This window comes from Cygnus olor, chromosome 1 (assembly GCF_009769625.2).
Source record: "Cygnus olor isolate bCygOlo1 chromosome 1, bCygOlo1.pri.v2, whole genome shotgun sequence".
NCBI lineage: Eukaryota > Metazoa > Chordata > Aves > Anseriformes > Anatidae > Cygnus > Cygnus olor.
The window spans coordinates 14,576,010-14,596,000 of record NC_049169.1 but is presented as its reverse complement, the minus strand read 5'-3'; the positions used below and the strand labels follow the sequence as shown (position 1 = coordinate 14,596,000).

Below are 19,991 nucleotides of genomic sequence, written 5' to 3'. Positions count from 1 at the left end.
GAGGCAACATGAGTGGATGAATAAGTTTGGAATGCCTTAAATTCAGATCCTCGCTCTTAACTGCTGCATGGCCTTGGAAAATATCTTGGTTCACACATCTGAAACAGTGGTCATGCTTCAAAAATTGTGGAAGTCTGGATTTCTTAGTGATTATATAGTAGCAGGAAAAAAAAGAGTAAAGGCCTGGTTTATCTGAAATAAACCATTTATATAAGGTAGAAGCGACATATAACATCTTTGACGTGTATCATTCTCTCCCATTCAGGGCAATGATGGAAAAACTGTTGGTGTTATGGACAGGTACAGGTTTATCCACGGCAAGGCTTCTGTAATACATGAAGTTACTTGCAGTGACAAATGGGTAAGACACATTCAGAGGTAGAATACGAAGTGCATTTCACTTGGATTCTCTTAAGCCGATTTACATCTATGTCGTTCATGTGCAGTTAGGGCTGAGTTTCTTATTGTGCGCTGAATGATGCAAGTTAAATTAGAAACTGTCTTTCTGGATCTTAAGTTGCAAATAAATGTGGAACTAAAGAAATTATGAAGAGAAAGGAACAGCTAACAAAATGCCTTTACAGGTAGGCCTTTCAGCATGGTTTGCTCACAATTTTCTTCTGTAGAAGGTTGAGGGTTTGGGGTTTTTCTGTTTGTAAGTGCTATTGTATCAGTGAGAGAAACACGAAAAAATGACCTCTTCAGGAACTATCTTGGACGTTCACTTTGGATGCTGCGATTTAGGGGGTTATAACCTGTGGGTATTCTTGCAGTGTGCTAAATAATAGGTTTTATTATTTGTGGCAAATAAGGTGCCTGAAAAACATGTGAGCTGATTTATCTAAAACATTGGGAATGAGAAAATACTCTACACTGGCTCTTACGCTGCTTTTATAGCAGGTTTGATAATATGGATTGAAACTTAAATATAAGCTCATTCAGTTTTCAGAACAAAACAGTAGTCCTTGCTTGGGCAGATCTGTTTGGTTAACTTGATTTTCAAACGATGACAGAATATTACAAGGGGATTAATTTGAGGCCAGGGAATATCCATGAGGAGTAACAAATACACAAAAGCAGGTAAAAAATACCATATAAAATTTTCAAATTGAGTTTTCCAGAAAATAATACTAATAAGGCTCATGTGATTACAGTGATTTTTGCCGAAGAATTTTTAACTCCATGCCAATTTGGCTTCAAAGAGGTGAAGTTTTTCAGCGATTTTGTGAAAATCAGCAACTGTGAAGGGACACCTTACTGTGCCCCCAGGGAACAGTGTTCCTTGTGGCAGCAGCACACTTGTACTGATAGTTGTCATGTGTGTACCTCTAGACCTTGCTTGGGGGAAGTTGGTGGGACGGGGGACAAAAAGACTCTGTATATGGGATGAAATTGTAAGGGTACTGTGGGGCGGAGAAGCTCGGGGTAACTGAGATGGATCAAATTTAGGGATCAAACCCATGGATTTTCAGAAAAACATTTTTTCATTATTTTTCTGTTTATGGCACATCTGGTTGTTAATATAGAAAAAAGAAACACATTGTTTCACCAGATGCTGGGGTTTGGATCCCAAATAACAGAGCTGAAAAAGCCAGAGGTTTGAAATAGTAGGTTACATGCAAGTACTACAAAGCTGCTATTCTGGGCCAATTTCAGTAAGTTGCAGCATTGTTTTTGGTGGAGTCATGAAATACGGGTATTTTGCTTAAACAAGGCTCATCTTGCTATTACGTTTGTTTTATTCTTTTGCCTGTAGAGGCATTTTTAACTTGTGGAAATATGACTGACTTCTAATGGTATGCGTAATATGGCTAGCACCATTAGCTCAATTACCTGAAAAACCGTAGTGATCGCGTTCATTTTTGCAGGAGGAGCTGAACACCGCTCGTCTGATTAGTTTGGGTCTGAGTATGGAGAAAATACGTGACACCTAACCCTGAGCTCATTGTGGGGACTTGCCAGAGCACCTCAGCTGTCCGTCCTTACTCTTCTGTGGCTATCTTATCTGCCAAAAAACGTATTGTTTTATCTCTGCTTAGATTAAGTAAAACATTAAAGAAGTAGAAGTACTAATTTTCTGTAATAGTCTTATGATAGAAAAGGGAAAACATCTGATGAGTTCCTAAAACATTAATGTATGTAAATTATTTATATTTTAAATATCATTGAAGGTGGAGATAGGTAAAATATTCCAGGGTATCTCTGAAAAATACAAGTAAATAAATAAAAATCTGTATCTGCAGATGACCTTGAATGAGAAAGATCTGCCCTAGGGCTGATAAAGGGGTCTGCTACGCGATATGAAGCATGAGGGAGCAGTGATACCAAATTTTCCTCTTTTTGCAGCAGTCTTTTCCTTTTGCAGCAGTCTGTCTGCAGTAAAATTATTCCCCGGATTCTTTGGGGAGTGAATAGATGAGTTGTTTTTAAATTTATATTTCTCATAAACTAGTGTGCTGTTCCCAATGTTTTATTTCGGTATTAAATAAAACGTTTAGTTACATCCAACAAATAGCCTAATTAAAGATTTCTCTTCACATACACAGATCACCCACAAAATTCTTATTTTTCTGTGGTGCTGCCTTTACCTGAAATGGAAGCACTGTTGCTTGATTGCTTGAAAACTTTGTAGGTTAGGGCTGGGAGTATATTTCCTTGATCTGAGAACAAAAATACTGGAAATACTATTACCACTGGTCAGCAGGTAAAAAAAAAAAAAAAAGTCAATTCAGAGGAGCTTGTGCAAGAGGGTGGTGAGGTCTGTCCTTATGGCATAAGCACAGGGCACAAGGTGTAAGATACACTCACCCCACACCCTCCCAGGGAATTTGGGATGTCTCACAGATTTCATGTTGGGCTACCAGAGCATCTCTTCCAGCAGAACTGGAAATTTCCATGCCTAAGCCCTCCTTGCTTTTCTTTAGTAGAGTGTCACGCAAAAAAACAGTGTGCCCGTGATTCACTTGCTCTGTTATGTCTTTTTTGCCCAGGGATTTTTGGTCTTGCTGAGCTGAGGAAAGCGTGTAAGTTGTGATAGAAAAACATGGTTTTCCTGCAGTGGCGCTGTCAGGTGGCAAATAGTGATTGCACATGGAGATTTTGGAGACACAATTCTCTAACTTCTTTTTTTTTAAGCAAGTTAATATCCTAAATCATTAGTATCCCCTTTTAGAGCTGAAGAAATAGACCTTGGCACCGGTATTAAATCTAGGTCTTCTAATTGCGTGACGTGAGGAGTGACATTGTCACCAGGACGAGGTATTCGCTCTTCCATCCTTTTCCTGGCTCTCTAATACACCAGCAGTGCCTTGGAGCTTCATCTTTAGATCTCAAACTACTCGCAAAAGAAGCGAGCAGGTAGCCAGCAGCTTCGTTTTATATTTAGCGTAATTAATCCCGCCATTTGAAGATTTTTTGTGCCATGGTGGAGGTCTGTTTGACCCTTCCTGTTTGTTTTTTTTATGCTTTATTCCAAAAAGAAATAAGTGTTCTGGGAAATGCTGAGTGTTTTTTATGGAATTTGGCCATTTTTAAGAAATTTAGCCACTTTGGAGTAATTTAGTGTTATTCTAGAGATTAATCCTGCTGTCTCACCTATAACTACCCTTGGAAAAACTCAGGGTATTCTTCCATAAATAAAAGATGTTTCAGCAAAACAGCAGGTTTGCCCCAGTCCCTTAGACATAAACACCCTCGTCCTTTCCTGAATCAAGAAAGGAAAAAAAAATAAGTGTCTTCTGATAAAAGGCTGTGTTTCTTGTCGCTTTTAATTTTGCACTTTGGTTCACTTCTGCAGTTCCTTGGGCTGGATCAACAATTCAGAAGAAAAAAAAAAAAAGGCACGCAGCCGCTTTTAGGGCTTGTTGTCCTTGGCACGGGATCAGCTCTGGTGTCCAACTGGTAGGACCTGAAACTTGGTGCTTAACAAGTGCCTGTAGTCAAAACAGGCGGCGTGCGCGCGAGCACCGATCCGGTATTCGCTGCGGCAGGTCATCTGCCTGCTTTTTACCGTGTGCAGAATGCCTGGTCACGTTGCTGCGTTCCTCTGACGGCATCTGTGGCAATGTGAATCATTTCACGTTCCAAAAGTACATGTTTACAGTCGTCGTAGAATCAGATTAAGTTGGCAGCCTGCTCCTCGCTGTAAGTGGCTCAGTTTACATTTCTTCTTCTCTCAGGATGTTTTGCATAATTTTGCTGATCCTACTCAGTTGCAGGCTTTTGGGAAATGGAGAACCGTTTTCGTGGGTTTATGTCAGAAAGCGACGCTCGTGTGCATTGTAAATAAACACGAGCGGAACGGTGGTTATTTTAGCACTTGATAATTTCCCAATTATGTCATTTGACCTGGAATGAAGCTTGCAATTGTCGAGCTGCGTTTTGTACAGCGGATCAGTTCTGGGGTTTGAGTTGGCAGTTTATTTCCTTTGTCAGTTTACAAGAAGTATCAAAATGAAACTGACTGTGCCGTTTCCTTTACAGTGCACGGTGCAAGAAGGGAGGAACGGTTTGCGGATATAATTTCCAAACTTTTTCAGCTGGACTCGGAATAGTATTTTGTCCAAAAAGCTGGTAAAGTCGTCCTTCGGTCTTGCAACGTTAAGCTGTAGTTTGTTAGCGTCAAATCTGAGTTTATTTTTAGTTAACCTCACGTACTGGCTTTTGTTAGGTTTTTTTTTAGACTGTGGCTGCAAAATGAAAGTGCTTACAAGGTGTTTATGAACTCTTGTTATGAACCAGCTGCCAGTTACTGCAGGATGACACATTTCTGCAAGTAGTCTACTTGTTCAATTTTCTGGTGGCTGATCGTAGCTTTTTGGGCATGTGTGTGTTTTTTTTTTTTTTTCTGTTTGGGTTTTATTGGAATTAATGCCAAGTGCATTTTTAAACTTTGAACTGGGATAAGTACAAGGTGGAAGGTTTCACTTTACTGTTTGCTGAAATTGTAAGTATACATTGCTCAACTGTGCACGGCGAAGGGCTGTGTAACAAAGCACCTCAGGATAGACTGTAAATAGAAAAACTGCAACTCGTGCATAGGTGGTGTCTGCTGTTACCATAAGTAACACGGTCATCAACAAGATGGGTGTATTGCTGGAACACAATCACGCTGTGGATTAGATACTACATTTCATTAACATCTGCTTATTGTAAATATGGAACAATAAATGGTATTCGTGTTGTGTTAAGGGCAGTCAGATTTGTTAGTTTATGCTATTTTAAATACTACAGACTTGAGTGTTGTGACGAACATAAGCTTTTAAGGAGTTTTATTTAAACTAAATCTGTTTATTAACAGCAAATAAGTTTTACGTTTTTGAGTGTCAGCAATTATGTTTTGCTTGTTTTTTCCAAATGTGGTACCAAGCTGTAATCCCTAACACCAGGTCACTGAGTTACTCATGGGTCAACTTAAAACTGATTTTGCTGTAGGCCTCTTGTATGCAGGAAGTAGGATCGTGCTGAACGAGAATTATGTTTCGAAATGACTGTTGCTGACAAAGTTCTAGTGTGCTCTTCTGTCAACGTTAGAGGGGTTTTTTTTGAACTACCTGCAAAAAATACTGAAAGACCAAAGGCGTGTCTGCCTCTGCGCTTAAGCTGTCTCATGACTTTTTTCCTTTGCAGTCTTCTAAGTCTCGCCAACGGATGAGACGCATACTGTGGGCAAAAACTGTTCACTTGATTTGATGAATTTTGAGTAGAGCATGTTGGGTAAGAATGGATTTAGGTGGAATATACTGTGAATGGTATTTGTTTGTAGTCCAAATTGGAGAAATCTGTGGTTTCAGTATCATATAAAGGTCTTTTCTGGGTGCAATACTGCTGCAGTGCACCTAGAAACATGTGGTTGGCATAATTTACTAGCAATATTTAACGTTGTGTCGTTGTATTTAAGGTTTGCTGAGAGCTAAGGGGGTGTTTTATCTTACATAAGGAATAGTCGAGGCAAAAATTAAAGAAAATACATTCTACTTCAAAATGTGTTTTGCCTCTTTTCCCACATGCTATTTGTAGATCTGGAGATCATGTTGCCTTTCTATTGCTTTGCTTTTTTGCTTATGATTAGAAGGAGATGTGGCGTTTCCTGCAAAACAGCTGCTAGTATTCCCTGGTGACCCGTCAAAGAGGATCCAGTGGAATTACAGATTCAAAGACAGACCTAGAGGACTTTGGCAGCTGCAGCAAAGGTTTTGGGGAAAGGTAGGGGACTGCGTTCTGTAGGATGCAGGAAGAAGGAGTTGAAATTGAGTGCAAGGGCAAGGGAGAGAAGCTCTGGAGATTTAGGGACTGTTAAGTCTCCAACAACATAAGGACTTCACATCTAGCAAACAATTCAGATTTGGCTGAGAAAGTTGGACTGCATCCATGTTTCCATAGGACATGGAGAATCTCCTGGAAAAGTTTAAGATCGTTCGCAGTGCTACTGATGCAGAGTTCGTAACGCGCATCAGGACAATCTGTAGCGTTGAGCTTTCAGACACTAACCAGAAAAAACGACAAGTATTGATCTGCGATTGATTCTTCAGAAAGCGCTGTTAATTCGGGGCGAGCGTGTTAAACTTCTCTCGGAGAGTATGGTCATTAATACATTAACTGTTTGACAGCACGAGTCACATGTTGCTTGTCAGTTGCTGCAGTGGCTGCTCTGAGACAGCTGAGAGGTTGCAGAAGGATTAATGGGGTAAAGAGGATTGTAACTTTGATTGTGCTCTCTGTGTTCTTTGGATTTGACAGCAACTGGTATTTGGGAAGAAAACAGAATGTGTGTTGTTATTTTTGAGGAGCGCAAGCATATTTGCAAGTATTGAGATTAACTGGAAAAGTTGGGGGCATTTTTCATATATTAAACTTGAACACGCATTCATAGCATTGGAAACTTCTGCAGAAACTGAAATGGATGTAAAATTTAGATTAGTATCTTATGAGTGGTGACAGGATTTCTAGTTGTCTTGCAGGATTTTTTTTATTATCTTTAGGGGCAAAAACTTTCATCCTACTTTCTGTTCATGTATAACCAGTGACTCTGCCATTTGTTCATGTAAACAGGGACAGATATGTCCACAGCTGTGTGTGTATGAGTTCATCTGCCCTGCTAGATCTAATTTGTCTATGTATAAACCTGCAGATGAGTGTAGAAGCTTCTACATGGATGGCTAGTTATGTTCTGGATGTGCTAGCACGTGAATATTTGATTTGATAATATCTATCTGATGTGCAAATGTCTTTTATTCACCTATTAATTTACTAATTAGGCTGGATAACAGCAGATTAATAATGTAGTAAGTAAAATATTAATAGACAAATTAGTAGAAATTTTTAAAGAACAGATGTGACTGGGAAATTTAGTTTGATAAGGAAGCACAGCACAGAAACAGGAGCTCTTACAATAATAGCTCTTATCCTAACAGCTCTTGTGAAGAAATCTATCAATAATTAGCTATGATTTATGCCCCCACCGTCAGGATTTTCTATGAGGTTTCACACCTTTGGCAAGCGCAGCCTCCTGCCGCAGTGCCTGCCCAGCTTAACGAATTGCTTTCTGCCACCTTTCAAGGAGTTACTCTTCCAGCGCTCCTCTGCAGCCCTCCTGGTAAGGTGTTGCTGCCATCCTTTTCTGCTCACACTGAAGTGATGTTACCTTGCATGAGTAAACTTGTCGATTTTTCTCCTCATAATGGTGTCCGACACTATCAACAGTTGTGCGGCCCTGGCTATTTATGTTCTTCCTGCTGTGTGACTTTCTAGGGGTCACAATTTCCATTTTGCATATAGGAAATTTCAAGAGAAGCTGAGTAACACTGGTAATTCTCAAAGTATCAGAAGCTCTCTGAAGCGTGGAGAGCTTTCTGTAGTTGTGCTTTGGGGGAAGAATGGAGCTGGAGGAGATGAAAGGAAACACCAAATGTAGCAGTCAGTTCTGATCACACCACTGACCACCAATCTGGCACGCTGAGATAAAATATATAATCTTCTAATCCTTTCCTTCCCTATCTTACAGGTAAACATTTATTTAAAATAGTGGGATGCACTTACTATATTTTCATATTACTGCTATACCTCTTCTACTATTTTATATGTTATTATAGTTTTAAAAAAAAGTTAATGTAGTGTTTGGTTCTTGGGAATTAATGAACTGTAAAAATCATCTTGGAAAGAGCACCAAATGTTCAGCTTTGGTGTTTTTTAAAAATCCAGTGTAAGGTGACTCTTAGAAAATAACCTGCTATGGCATGTGATACTTAGATGACTTTTAAATATAATTTTAGATGGTCAGTATCTTGAATGTCTGTCTTTCCGGAAGATTAATTTTAATAACAGAGTGGTGTATTTCACTTCCAAATATATCCTTAGGGATGATACCAAAGATATGGTTTACTCCAGGGCAGTCAGTCTGGAGAAAACCAAAAGCTATGGTGAAGATTTGAGTAGTGATAAATCCAGAATTCATAGAATTTGTATATGAAGAGCGTGTTTTTTTTTTCCAAAGTTTCACTTATGTGGCTTGGTTTTCTTGGTTACACAGCAGTTCTTTTTCATCAGCCCTCAAGTAATTAACGGTAAAATTGCAAATTTTTGTTAATCTAATTTAAACTGATTAAATAGTTGCTGTGAAGGCTGGTAAATCTTAACACAGCACCTGTTATTTAACTAAATAAATATTCTGTGAATAGAACTGCACTTCAGAGACAGATGCGTAGCTTACATGGCTGTTAACACAAATGTGGAGTGAAATGAATGTAAATTAATTACATCCTGCTGAGGACTTCTGGAGGCAGGGACTGTATACTGAGCTATGTGTCCGGGTGAAAACCAGCAAATGATGGTTGGCATTTGGGGCTGAGGTGAACTACTTCTTGCATTGAAAATAATTATGGAAGTTTTGTTCTTCGATTACAGGAGAATCTTGAGGGAATTTCAGCGTTTGTAGTTAAAGCTGTGAATATATGGAGATAGGGAGGTGCTGGGCTTTAATAGAAAATCCTTTGTTTAGTCACTGGAGATGTAGTAAAACAGTTTGAAATACTTCGTAGATTTTTTTTTTAAGCGTTTCTTTTTGTTCTTGAGGTATTCGCCTATTGCAAATTAATCATGGATGAATCCCTCTGCTACTGGCAAGTTTTTACTTGCGGACATGCCTGACAAATTGTCATGTTTTGATTCTCTGTGGGAAAATTTTTCTTCGTTATCCTTGAAATATCAAACCAGCAAGCACCTGGTTTGGGATGTGAACACAAAACCTCTCCTTTGGAGCAGCAGGTTGCCGTTGCTTCCCCAACCCGCTCCTAGTTGGCGTGGTAAGCTCAGAGAGCAGCACCCAGCACTCCTCAGTTTCAGTGCTGAAGGCTTTATACTAGGAAAAAATGATGTGTATTGAAGGGGAGAGACTCGCCTTGGCAAGGTTCTGGGTCTGTTATTAGGCCGTACTGCTGTGCCTGGTGGCTGTGCCCCTAGCGGGGCAGCGGCCTAGCGCTGTGCGGGCCTGGTCAGCCACTGACTGGAAACCACTTCTCCCCATGAAACATCTTTACTTTGAAGCAAATGGCTATATCAGGGATAGAACATGTAGATTGGAATATTAGTAATACTAGTGACTAAACCCAAACAATTTCTCTGACGGCTGCCTGTCCTGAAGCCTGTTGCCCTGCTGCGGGGCCAGCACGGCCAGGAGGCCCCTTGCGCTGGCACGGATGACACTTGTCCAGTGCTCAGCCTCCGGACGCAGTGTTTGTAAATGATCATAAACTTCCTGCTCTTCGGCACTTGCCATTAGCTCTGTGTGGCTTAAAAAAAAAAAAAAAGGAAAAAGGAAAAAAGGTTTTACTTTGATTGGAGCTTGGAGATTTGGAGATAACCTCCCAGCTATTAACCAGGCAGAGCCTGCCTCTTTGGGAGGGACGGAGCAGCAGGCCTTTAGCTACTGCTCAGTCTTCCGCATGTTGTCCTTAGAGCTTCCCATTAAACTGGAGCAAGGCAGTACTGAGGTAAACTGCCCAGTAACCGGGTCACATGGATCTGACATGAACCCGGACAGAAGCAGTCTTCTGTCTATCAGGGTGTATTTCACTGAGTCATCTGGGCTGTTGCTACATATCTGCGAAGGAGCTGGGACACCCAGTGTGGCTCACACAGGTGCTGGTGGGTACCTGGTGCTTGACCAATGGTTTGAGATTTTGTAGTGAAATTTTCTGGCAGATATGTGTTGCTAGTTAGCGTTTATTGTGCTCTGTTTACATTTTTCAGAGCACTTACAGAGTTGATTTTGTTTAATTATCTTTTGGCATGATTACATTCACTACAGTAATGAACTGGTAATCATTCTTTGGATTGATTAAATCATTGTAACTAGAATAAAGAGGAACAATTTCCTCTTCCCTGACTTTTTTTTTAATCTTAGGCTATGAAATGTTGTAAAGTATATTATTTTTCCATTACAGAACGAAGACACGGTTCAATGTGTAAACCTTCCCCTTCTCCAGCTTCTCCAGCCTGTAATTCCAGGACATCCCTAGTACAGATGAAACCGAAATCCTGTATCAGCGGCCATAACCCTGTCAGCAGCAACTCAAAGCCATTCAAAACGCCCAAAGACAATCTACTTACCTCCAGTAGCAAACAGCACACAGTCTTTCCTTCAAAAGTGTCAAGGGATAAACCATGGTAAGTACCAAAAGAACAGTTAGTTGAGCTGTTGGTGTTCAAAAAATAAATATCTATATATACATTTCACAATTGCAAAAAAAGAAAAAGTCTATTCTTATCTTTTCTAAGTTTACGTTTTAAGCCCCTACATTTCTTAAGGGAGGAAATTGGGAAGTCTTTTAAATATATATACATTTATATGTTATTTTAAATATATATACATATATATAAACCATTTTTATTTATGTATATATATATGTGAACAGGAAAAAGGGCTGATTTACTCTTCTGATGTTCCATCAAATGTCTGCTTTTCTGAGATGCATATAGTAAGTGAGATATTAAGTCAGTTTACTATCTTCAAGGTCCATCTGCCTTTACAGTATCAGCCCTTAAAAGCAATGCTTTTAAACAGATAATTTTTGTAAAGTTCTTAACATTGCTTTAGCTCATGTTCATGAAAACTTACTGGTTATAGTCATTTATCTTCAATGGCAGCTGCTGTTGGAGCTCATTCTGCATTTTGATAATGTGTGCTGCTTTATAAGAAGACAGAAAAATATTCCAGCTGCAAAAATCACTTTTTTTTTTTTTGGAGTCTTGCATCATGTACTGTGGTAGATAAACACATCTAGGCTTGAGACTGACAGGTTCATCCTCCCATGACTGTGATGATAGCCGCAGAGTTGCAAAGCCATAGAAGAGCAGAACTGGGTCACTGTTTTATCCCTTAAGAAACTGTTATTTAGTTATCTACAGAAAAGATGCTTTGTGATTAGGTTACTAGGTTGGTGACTCAGGAGATTTGGGTTCAGTTCCTGCTTCTACACAGGCTACTGTTACAATTCAGTTTCCTCAGCTTCAGTTTGGTTTCTGTGAATGTGAGATAAAAGGACTTCCTTTTTCTTTTCCTCAAGTTTTATCTACTTACTTATATAAGTATCCTTCCCATTTATATGCAGTATCTAGCATAAGAGGGTCATGATTTTAGGTAGCATTTCTGGACACAGCTGCCTTAAAGCAGTAAATAAACCATTCACCAGTGAGACAAAGCATAAACTCCTAGTATGTTAAAATAGTAGCGCGTGTTTTCTGCCTGAAACATACACTCCTTGGCATGATTTCAAAGGCAGCAGCATCTGCCTAGCCATAGAATTTACCTTGCACTGGAATAAACCTAGTCAATATCTAATCTTCCTGTAAGTCAGAACCCACCATTTCTATAAACATGATGAATGTTGTGGACAATTATGGTATATAATTCTGAAAATACAAATTTTGGATGTTTAGATTACACAGATGAGATACAGGCTATTTTAGTTAACATCTAAGTGCCTTCTTTACTATTAAAAAAAAACCAACTCTTGCTTGAATAGTGGCCTTTTATTGTGAATATTAAAAAGAGGAATTTTATACAAGAGAGCATTTTTATTTTAAGTCTAATTAAAAGAAATTCAGAAAGGTCTTCATAGTATTAATTCTATTGACTACAAACCTGTTACCCATTTTCAGCTTGCTAACTGAATCTAAACAATATCCTCTGTTTTGGCAACAGATGGCTTTCTGTCAGTCAGTAAAAGCTGAAAGGGAACAAAATACCCATTTTCACCAATCCCTTTTCCCATTATTGGGACCATCCCAAACATTTACTGATGATTAATAAGTTAGATTTAGTTGTTTAAAACTGTTGTACTGACTTGGTAATTATTTGGCAATTAATATGTCAGTAGTTTTACTTGTGAATTACCAAATTCTTGCAGCTCTGCAAGGAGATAACACTGTGGTTCTGTTTACCAAGGGGAAAGTGAGGCATATACTGGTTAAAGGTACTGTAATCATCACACAACAGATCACTAACAGTCTGAATTGGGGATTGGTAAACTTGTCTTTCAAAGTTTAGTGTCAAGTGCCTTAGATTGCATGATTTCTTAGAGAATAAAATCAGTCTGATAATCATCACAGTTTATAGTGAGCTGTTAACAAAGAGTTTGTTCCTATTCCATTAGTGGATTGTCATATTTATTTAGAATTCTAGGAATTATTCAGTAGATCTGATTTTCTTAAAGGAGAAATTATTCATAAATGTAATTCTTTTTTAAGATAAGATTATATTTTCCATTCACCGATCTGTACAAGCCATAGAACTTCACCCACTTATCTTTTAGAAAGACATACTGAATTGACACACAAATTTGTCTCAAAAAATACGCACAGAATTCATCATGTATCCATGCGTTACAGCTTATCCTCTGAAGCTTCCAGTTATTCAGTGCTTTTGTCCATTACATTGCAGTAATTAAGAGATACCACAAATAACATAGGTTAGCTTCATTCAGGAGCTGTATCACTTGTAATGATTGCTTTCCAGACCTGCAATAACCTTTGTTGCACTTACCTGATTCTTTCACATTTTTTTCAGCATCTCTTTTAATTTTTAGATGCTATATTTATAGCAGTACTTCAGCAATGGCCTCTGCGACAGCATGGCCCAGTAGATCTCTGTTGTCATGCCTGCCTGCATGTAGGCCCAGCTCTTCTGTTAATTCACTATTGATTTGCTTGAGTCATCATCTTAAGCATTGACCCAGCAGCTCGTTCTCTTCTTCACATCCCATGTTCTGAGATACGCTGCAGTGGTTCAGAGGGCTCCTCAGCTAATGCTTTAAAAGGCGTGATCAGAATGCTCAGGTGAAAGAGAGCTGGAATTGTTTCATTTTTGTCCCTGCTGTTTGTCTCCTTGCCTTCTTGTAGCTGCGATGTGAGAGATTACTGTGAATACATCATCCAGAAATACCGCTCAGCTCTGATTTTTTTCCTGTCTCTCTCTAACATCGTTGCTATTAATACAGCAGTGTGCAGAGACTGGAGTGGTGCTGGAGCACGACTGCACTGTGCACAGATAAACGTGAACCAGGGTTTTCTGGAGCTTGCAGTTGAGGTTGTAAGAGGTACAGCAAACAGGTAGAAAATAGAAAAAGGCAACAAATAAGTTAATTGTTAGTGATAACAATAATAATGAACATGAGATGATGATCAATAAAAACAGACCAGACACTGTTTGTAAAAAGCATTCTGGTGCCAAGGAGGCAACAGTTGACTCATCTCCACTTGAGCTGATCCTGTCTCTGTTCATCCCCCCTCGCCTCACGACGCAGTTTGCTCCCCTCTCTTCAGAGGAGCTGCAGCTCTGGGGCCCGTGGGCTCCACTGCAGGGGCCAGGTGCTCCTGGCTCCTCCCTGGATGCCGCTTCACCTTCCCAGCGCTGCCCTGATGCTGCGGGATGTTTGTTTCCCTGCACCGTGCTCCTGAGGCAGTGTAAAACCGGGGTAAAGCGTTAAAGCCAGCTAGCCCTGTGATCCCAGCTGAAGCAAGTCTCCTTGACCTCCCTCCATGAGGATTAGCTGCTGCCTGCCAGAAATTCTGAAAATAAAGGAAATGAAACAGAAATTTTGTAGTTTTCATCGACAGGTAGGGAATTCATGGTCTTTTTGTAGTAAGATCACAAACGTATACCTGTGGGTAACCATTTACAGTTTGTAATGTCACTTACATGGATCTTTTAATCATCTTTTAGTCTTTATTTCTTTGTGATTAGGAAATACCATTATACATAGAAAAGATGAGAAAGGGAAGGTTGTCAAGAAATTCTAATGCAACATGGAATTGGGAACAAAATTCAGAAGAGTTAACTTGAGCCATATATTCTAATACTACATCAAAAATACTTTCTTACACCTAGAGGCAATCCCAGAAATGAAAAATAGAACAGTGTTTTACATTTGTAAGTGGTTTTGAGTTATATTTCCTATGAGTTCAAAAAAAAAAAAGTTGAACAGGTAGCATAGATATGGCTATGAATGACCAAAAAAAAAAAAAACCAGCAAATTATACAATATCAAGGAAAAAAAAAAGTATTTAATAAAGCCTGAAGAACGTAGGTAATAAGGAGACATGAGTACCAGTATTGTGACATACTATGTCTATTTTTCTTGCTTGGGAATGGCTTGACAAGTAATGGCTTGGAACTGAAAGAAATTATCACAAGTTGCTGAGGAGGGAAATACAGTCTTGTTTCAGGGGTTTGTCACAGGCTCTGCTGAAGGAGTTGCTATTTACTGCATTTTTAAGAACATAAGAAAACAGAAGGAAATCAGTTAACTTATCTAAAAAATAGAATGAGCCTTTGAAGTCTGTGATGATAAAACACTTTCTGTAGCCCTCAGATACATTCGTAGGCTTTTCTGGTTCCTTTCTAATTCATCAACATCGGTATTGAATGCTGGTCAACAAAACTGGAAGACATACTCTAGTATCAGTATAACTGAGGACATGTGAAAAGTAAATCCGCACCTTAATCTTGTTTGCTATATCCTTTTCTTTTAATGTCAGCACAACAATACAATAAAAGCTTGCATTGTTCATCCACTGACCACTAAGTATTTTTGTCCTTATTTTCCAGTGTGTTTTTTCCCCACATTTTGCTGTAGACTGAATAGCTAGTTTCTTCATGTATAACTTTACATTTGATTATATTTTTTGAATGAATACATTTCACCAAACATCCCATGCTAATTTTTATAACTTCCTTTGTCTCTCGCGGTTTCCCTCAATCCTGATTCCATCAGCAAATGTCACCAACAGGAATCTGATGTTTATTTCTAAACGCCAGTGAAGTTTTCAGTCGTGTCAGACTGGGTAATGATGGCTAAAATGTCCCACTAACGAACACCCTCATTGGAATCTCTGAAAACTGGTTTTTGATTTTTGGTTGTTTAACATGTGCTTTTCAAGAGTTTTTATTTTATAATGCATTCCAAAAGTTGGAATTTTCACAGTTATCTTTGTCAGCTTAACTGGTAACCTCACCAGAAAGTGAAAACATATTTCTTTTGCTTTTCAGTACAACCATATGAACAAATTGTTCATCAGTTTGTTATTGTTAGCTTTTCCATCATTCCCTCCAAGACCTTCTAGTGTGGGTTTTCAGTGTGGATACAACATCAGCACTAGGCTGTCTTCTCTAAGTTGCCAGATATATTCCAAGATGCAGTTAGAAATTAATATGCAGAGACCAGATATCTCTTCAGCTCTTTTGGAACTCATGGCCATGTTGTCCAGCTTTGCTTATTTAAAAAAAAATATTTATGATTTTTCAGCTAGTATTTTACAGTTACTGAAGGAACCTAAAAACATCTTTTTGTTTGAGGTGCATTATCCTGCTTCATTCTTAGTATAGAAAAAATACTGAACATTTTTGCTATTTTGCATGCTAATAACTATTTTACTGACTGTTAGGTAAATACTGCTGTTATTGTTAGAATTTTCTTTGTAAAAAGGAGAACAACTTCTCTTTAATGAATACAAATTTTTCTTCACATATCTTTGGTGATCTTCTGTACGCCCAATTCTCTGATTTTCACTGATTGCCATGTGCCCTTCCTCTCTTTTCATGTTTGTTGCATGTCCGTTTTCGAATTGTACCTTTCAGCCACTGTCTTTACTAAATTTGAGTAGACTCTTTATGCAAAAAATTGTTTTTTAAAATATAGTAAATAGATTAAGGAGATTTAAAAAAAAATCTAATGAAATTTTTGAAGAAATCCTTAATTTTCAATCAAAAACATGGTTTGGAAAAAGAACTCTCTTGAACCATAAAGTACAAATATGGGCGTTTGATTTATTTAGCTTTTCAGTCCTTAGCAGTTAATCACAGTTGTTGGTCCTATGCAGCTTCCAGATTGCAGTTCAGTTATCAATTCATCTTTATTCGTTATGCTGACATTAAATTAGAGTTCCTTAATGTTGAGTGTAGTACCCACTTACATTAAGAGAAATGGTCATTTGTAATTTCTCAAAAAATTTACAGTAGACTACCAGGAGTCATATAGAATGTCCATCTTAAAATATGAGAATATTTTCATTTTCATCAACATTGCAGTGAAATGCGTAATGACTAATTACACCTATTCTCAAGGTTGACTTGTTGGTCTGTAAAAAAAAAAAAAAAAAAAAAAAGAACCAAAACCCAAAGCCTCCCTTTGGTTTTGTTCATTTTCACAGTGAACACCCACGTGTACTCTAGGACTTCCAGTTCTGCACACTGCAAAGTAGATAAACTTTTTTCATTTTACCTGTATTTAGCTGCTAGACCAGAGAATACACTTGAGTCTATCACAGTGTAATCAGTACTTTGAATTAAGACAAACCTTATGAATGGCTTGAACATTTGTTCAGCTCTAATATATATGTGTATATATATAGTTTCTATGTAGTAAAACTACTTAATCTATTGAGTAAAGAAATTCTCCTATTTTCAGCAAATTTAATTGCCAGCAGTTTAAAAGCAAAATAAATAAATCCTCACTCTAAGATGTTATAATTTGTATCTGTCATTTAACTTAGTAAATTCAGAGCAAGTTAAAAAAAGTTACTAGAGGATCAAGTCCTCTTATCATAGCTCCATGATTGCTTTTTTATTGAAGTACTTATGCAATTCTGGTTTTATGAGTAAGTTGAGTTGTTTTCCATACTAGCCAGCACTGTGCATCTTACTGTAGTTCGTTCTGTATTCTGACCACCTGACTTGTATATTTATGATACCACAGGATATGGAAGTTTTATATAAGTTAATTCCAGCTGCAGAATGTGTCTTGGTGCCTGCATCTTATTTTTAATTTTATATACCTATTGTTTGTCATTGTTGATACATTTTTCTTTATTACAATGTCCTTAGACCAAAACTAAACAACTTTATACTCTAGGAGAGTCCACTCCAGCCACGCACGCTGCACTTTTGGATTAGTATCTTCAGCAGCCAACAAGAAACAGGTTTTGTAGTATCTCATGAAGGTCAGAACTTGAGTGATTTTAGCCCCTGTTTCCAGTGTTTCTGTAGGGTGTCCAGTGGAAGATGTCCTGCCAAAGCCATCTTTTTCTGATCATAGCAACTTCCTACCTGCTAACCATTCCTCCCATAGCAAGGTGACGTTTTTCGGACACAAAAGACTGGGATTATGTGAAATTTGTGAGTGGGGAGAAACCCTAACCGGTACCATGATGTACAGACAGGCAGCTGCTGCCTGTCTTGGGGCACTGACAACAGTGTGTACTTGGACAAGAAACTCCACTTAGCTGAACTGCAACGTGCCAGTTGACAGGGATGCTGTTAAGATGGTCATGCTTCTAGATGAGGAATTTCTTTTACCTCATAAACATCACCATTGCATTTGTATTTAAGAAAACTTAGGTTTCTTTTGTTTGCTTATGTGGAATGGTACCTGAAAATTGTCCTTTTGGCATGATCAGCTTGCAAGGCAACTGGTCAAAAAACTGGCAAAAGCAACTCTTCAGACTGTGTGGGAAGAACAGGAATAAGTGTGGTGTTTTCATTTGCAGCCTCCAGTGAAACCGTGGCTTAAAAACTCTAAGCATTTAGGTTTTTAAATTAAATATGTATTTTTAAATTAATGTTTTCTTTCTGGGTTTGTTTCAGTAAGGAGGGGTAATTAGAATTTTAATTGGTAGGCTCAACACATCCAGTTTTCGGGGTTGCTTGGAAGATTGAAAGCAGTGACTATTGTTGAATGTTTCCTCATGCAGATATGACTCAGAAATATTGTTATAATTTTGGATTTAAAAATTACTCGTGTTAATCTTTTTTGCTATCAAATTGAGAATGTAATTTTTGTTAGCATCACAAATATGGTGTTGCAGTAGTTAAGTTAGATGAAGTTAGTTACTACGGAGTTTATTCTGAAAAGGGGCAACCAAGGTAATAATTATTCTGGGGATTTTCATTCATAAATTCACAAGATTTTATTAAAAAAAAAAATGCTCAATTTGTCAAGTATGGTAATACTTTTAAAGGGATTGCTGTTAAGATTGCTATGCTCAAAATCTCTTTCTCCTTGTTCCCGGAATTTATATGTCATTTAGACACTTTTGAGCAAATTAATTCTTTTTGCGTTTGTTCAAACTGCTAATATTGTTAGCACACTACTTCAGTATAATGGTGAGTTTAGCATGGCATACATACATCTGATACGTGTTTGTGTTAATGGCATGAGACCGTGTATGTAAGGGGACGTGTTTTGCTTGGCACCAAGGAATTATTTTGTTTATGAATAGTAGGGAAATGTATCTTTACAAAACAAAAATCTTTATTTGCGTAATTCTTTACATAACCAGGCTTTACAGATGGCTGGTTTTGTAAAGATTTGATTGAACAAAAGTAGTCAATAACTGTAGTAAGTTTTCCATTTTGGTCTGAAGATGTTCTTTCACTTGTATCAAAATCTTTATATCTGTGGAAGGGAGTTAATGAACTGTGAATCTGTGATACAGAAAACGCAACTTGATTTTTCTTGGTTTTGCAGTGTTCCTGTTCCAGTAGTCAGTCTAGAGAAAATTCCTAATCTAGTGAAGGCAGATGGTGCCAACGTTAAAATGAATTCTGCAACCACTACCACCATCACCTCCTCCTCAGCCTCTTCATCCACCATACCTGCTCCAACCTTGGTCAAATCTGGTTTGACGTCTAAATCAGTGCCGCCGTCACCAGAAAAGATTCTGAACGGCAAAGGAATTATAGCTCCTTCAATAGACAAGAAACACCAAAATGGCACTAAAAGCAGTAACAAGCCTTACAAAAGACTTTCAGGTGAGTAGTGTCGTGGTTCATTTTTTGATGTAGTCCATCTTTCTTCATTAATCCCTCTGTGGCTCAGAAGTAAGGTACCAATAAACTGCTGTAGCCTGTTTTTGTTTTGATTTTTCTGCTGTAAGATGCCTGTTTACATATATGAAAAAGAAAACTTTCAAACTCCTAGCACATATAAACAAACTATTTTCAAAATGCGTGTTCCATTTAGCTTAAATGTAGAGTGTTTTAATCTATTTTTCAATTGGCCAACAAGTCAAATGTAAAATTTTAAGGAAGAAAATTCATTAAAATGGAAAGGCAGAAAGCTTTTTCAATCTATTATATAATGTCAGTTTGTCTACAGCAACAGATAATATGCCTGGGTTGAGTGACTGTACTATGGTCATGACCACATTGCGCAGTTGAGGTTTAGGACATTGTATTACCCACCAGGCCATAATTTTATTTAACAGTCATTTTTCTTGATAGTGAACACTGGAAAATTCCGGGAAGGTATGGGAAATGCTGGGGGAATCATAAATGTCATAATTTTCCTCCTCCGCTTCTACCTCTGTGATTCACATGTGAGTGAAGTAAGAAGATGGTAGCACAGGGATCTTGATCTTTTTGAGGAAGATAGAGCAGTGAGGCTGAGGGACTGGCACCAAAAATGGAAATGCTCTTGCTGGCCTCAGGCTGTACGGCA

General features: G+C 38.2%; 1 protein-coding gene across 1 annotated transcript in view; it reads left to right on the top strand.

The window, feature by feature from the left end:
- The window catches only part of ATXN7L1 (ataxin 7 like 1), a 115,546-nt gene that overhangs the window by 71,991 nt on the left and 23,564 nt on the right, over positions 1-19,991 (top strand). The window contains 2 exon segments of the mRNA XM_040544609.1: positions 10,440-10,662; positions 19,020-19,303. Of these exon segments, the coding sequence (XP_040400543.1) occupies positions 10,440-10,662; positions 19,020-19,303 (507 nt within the window).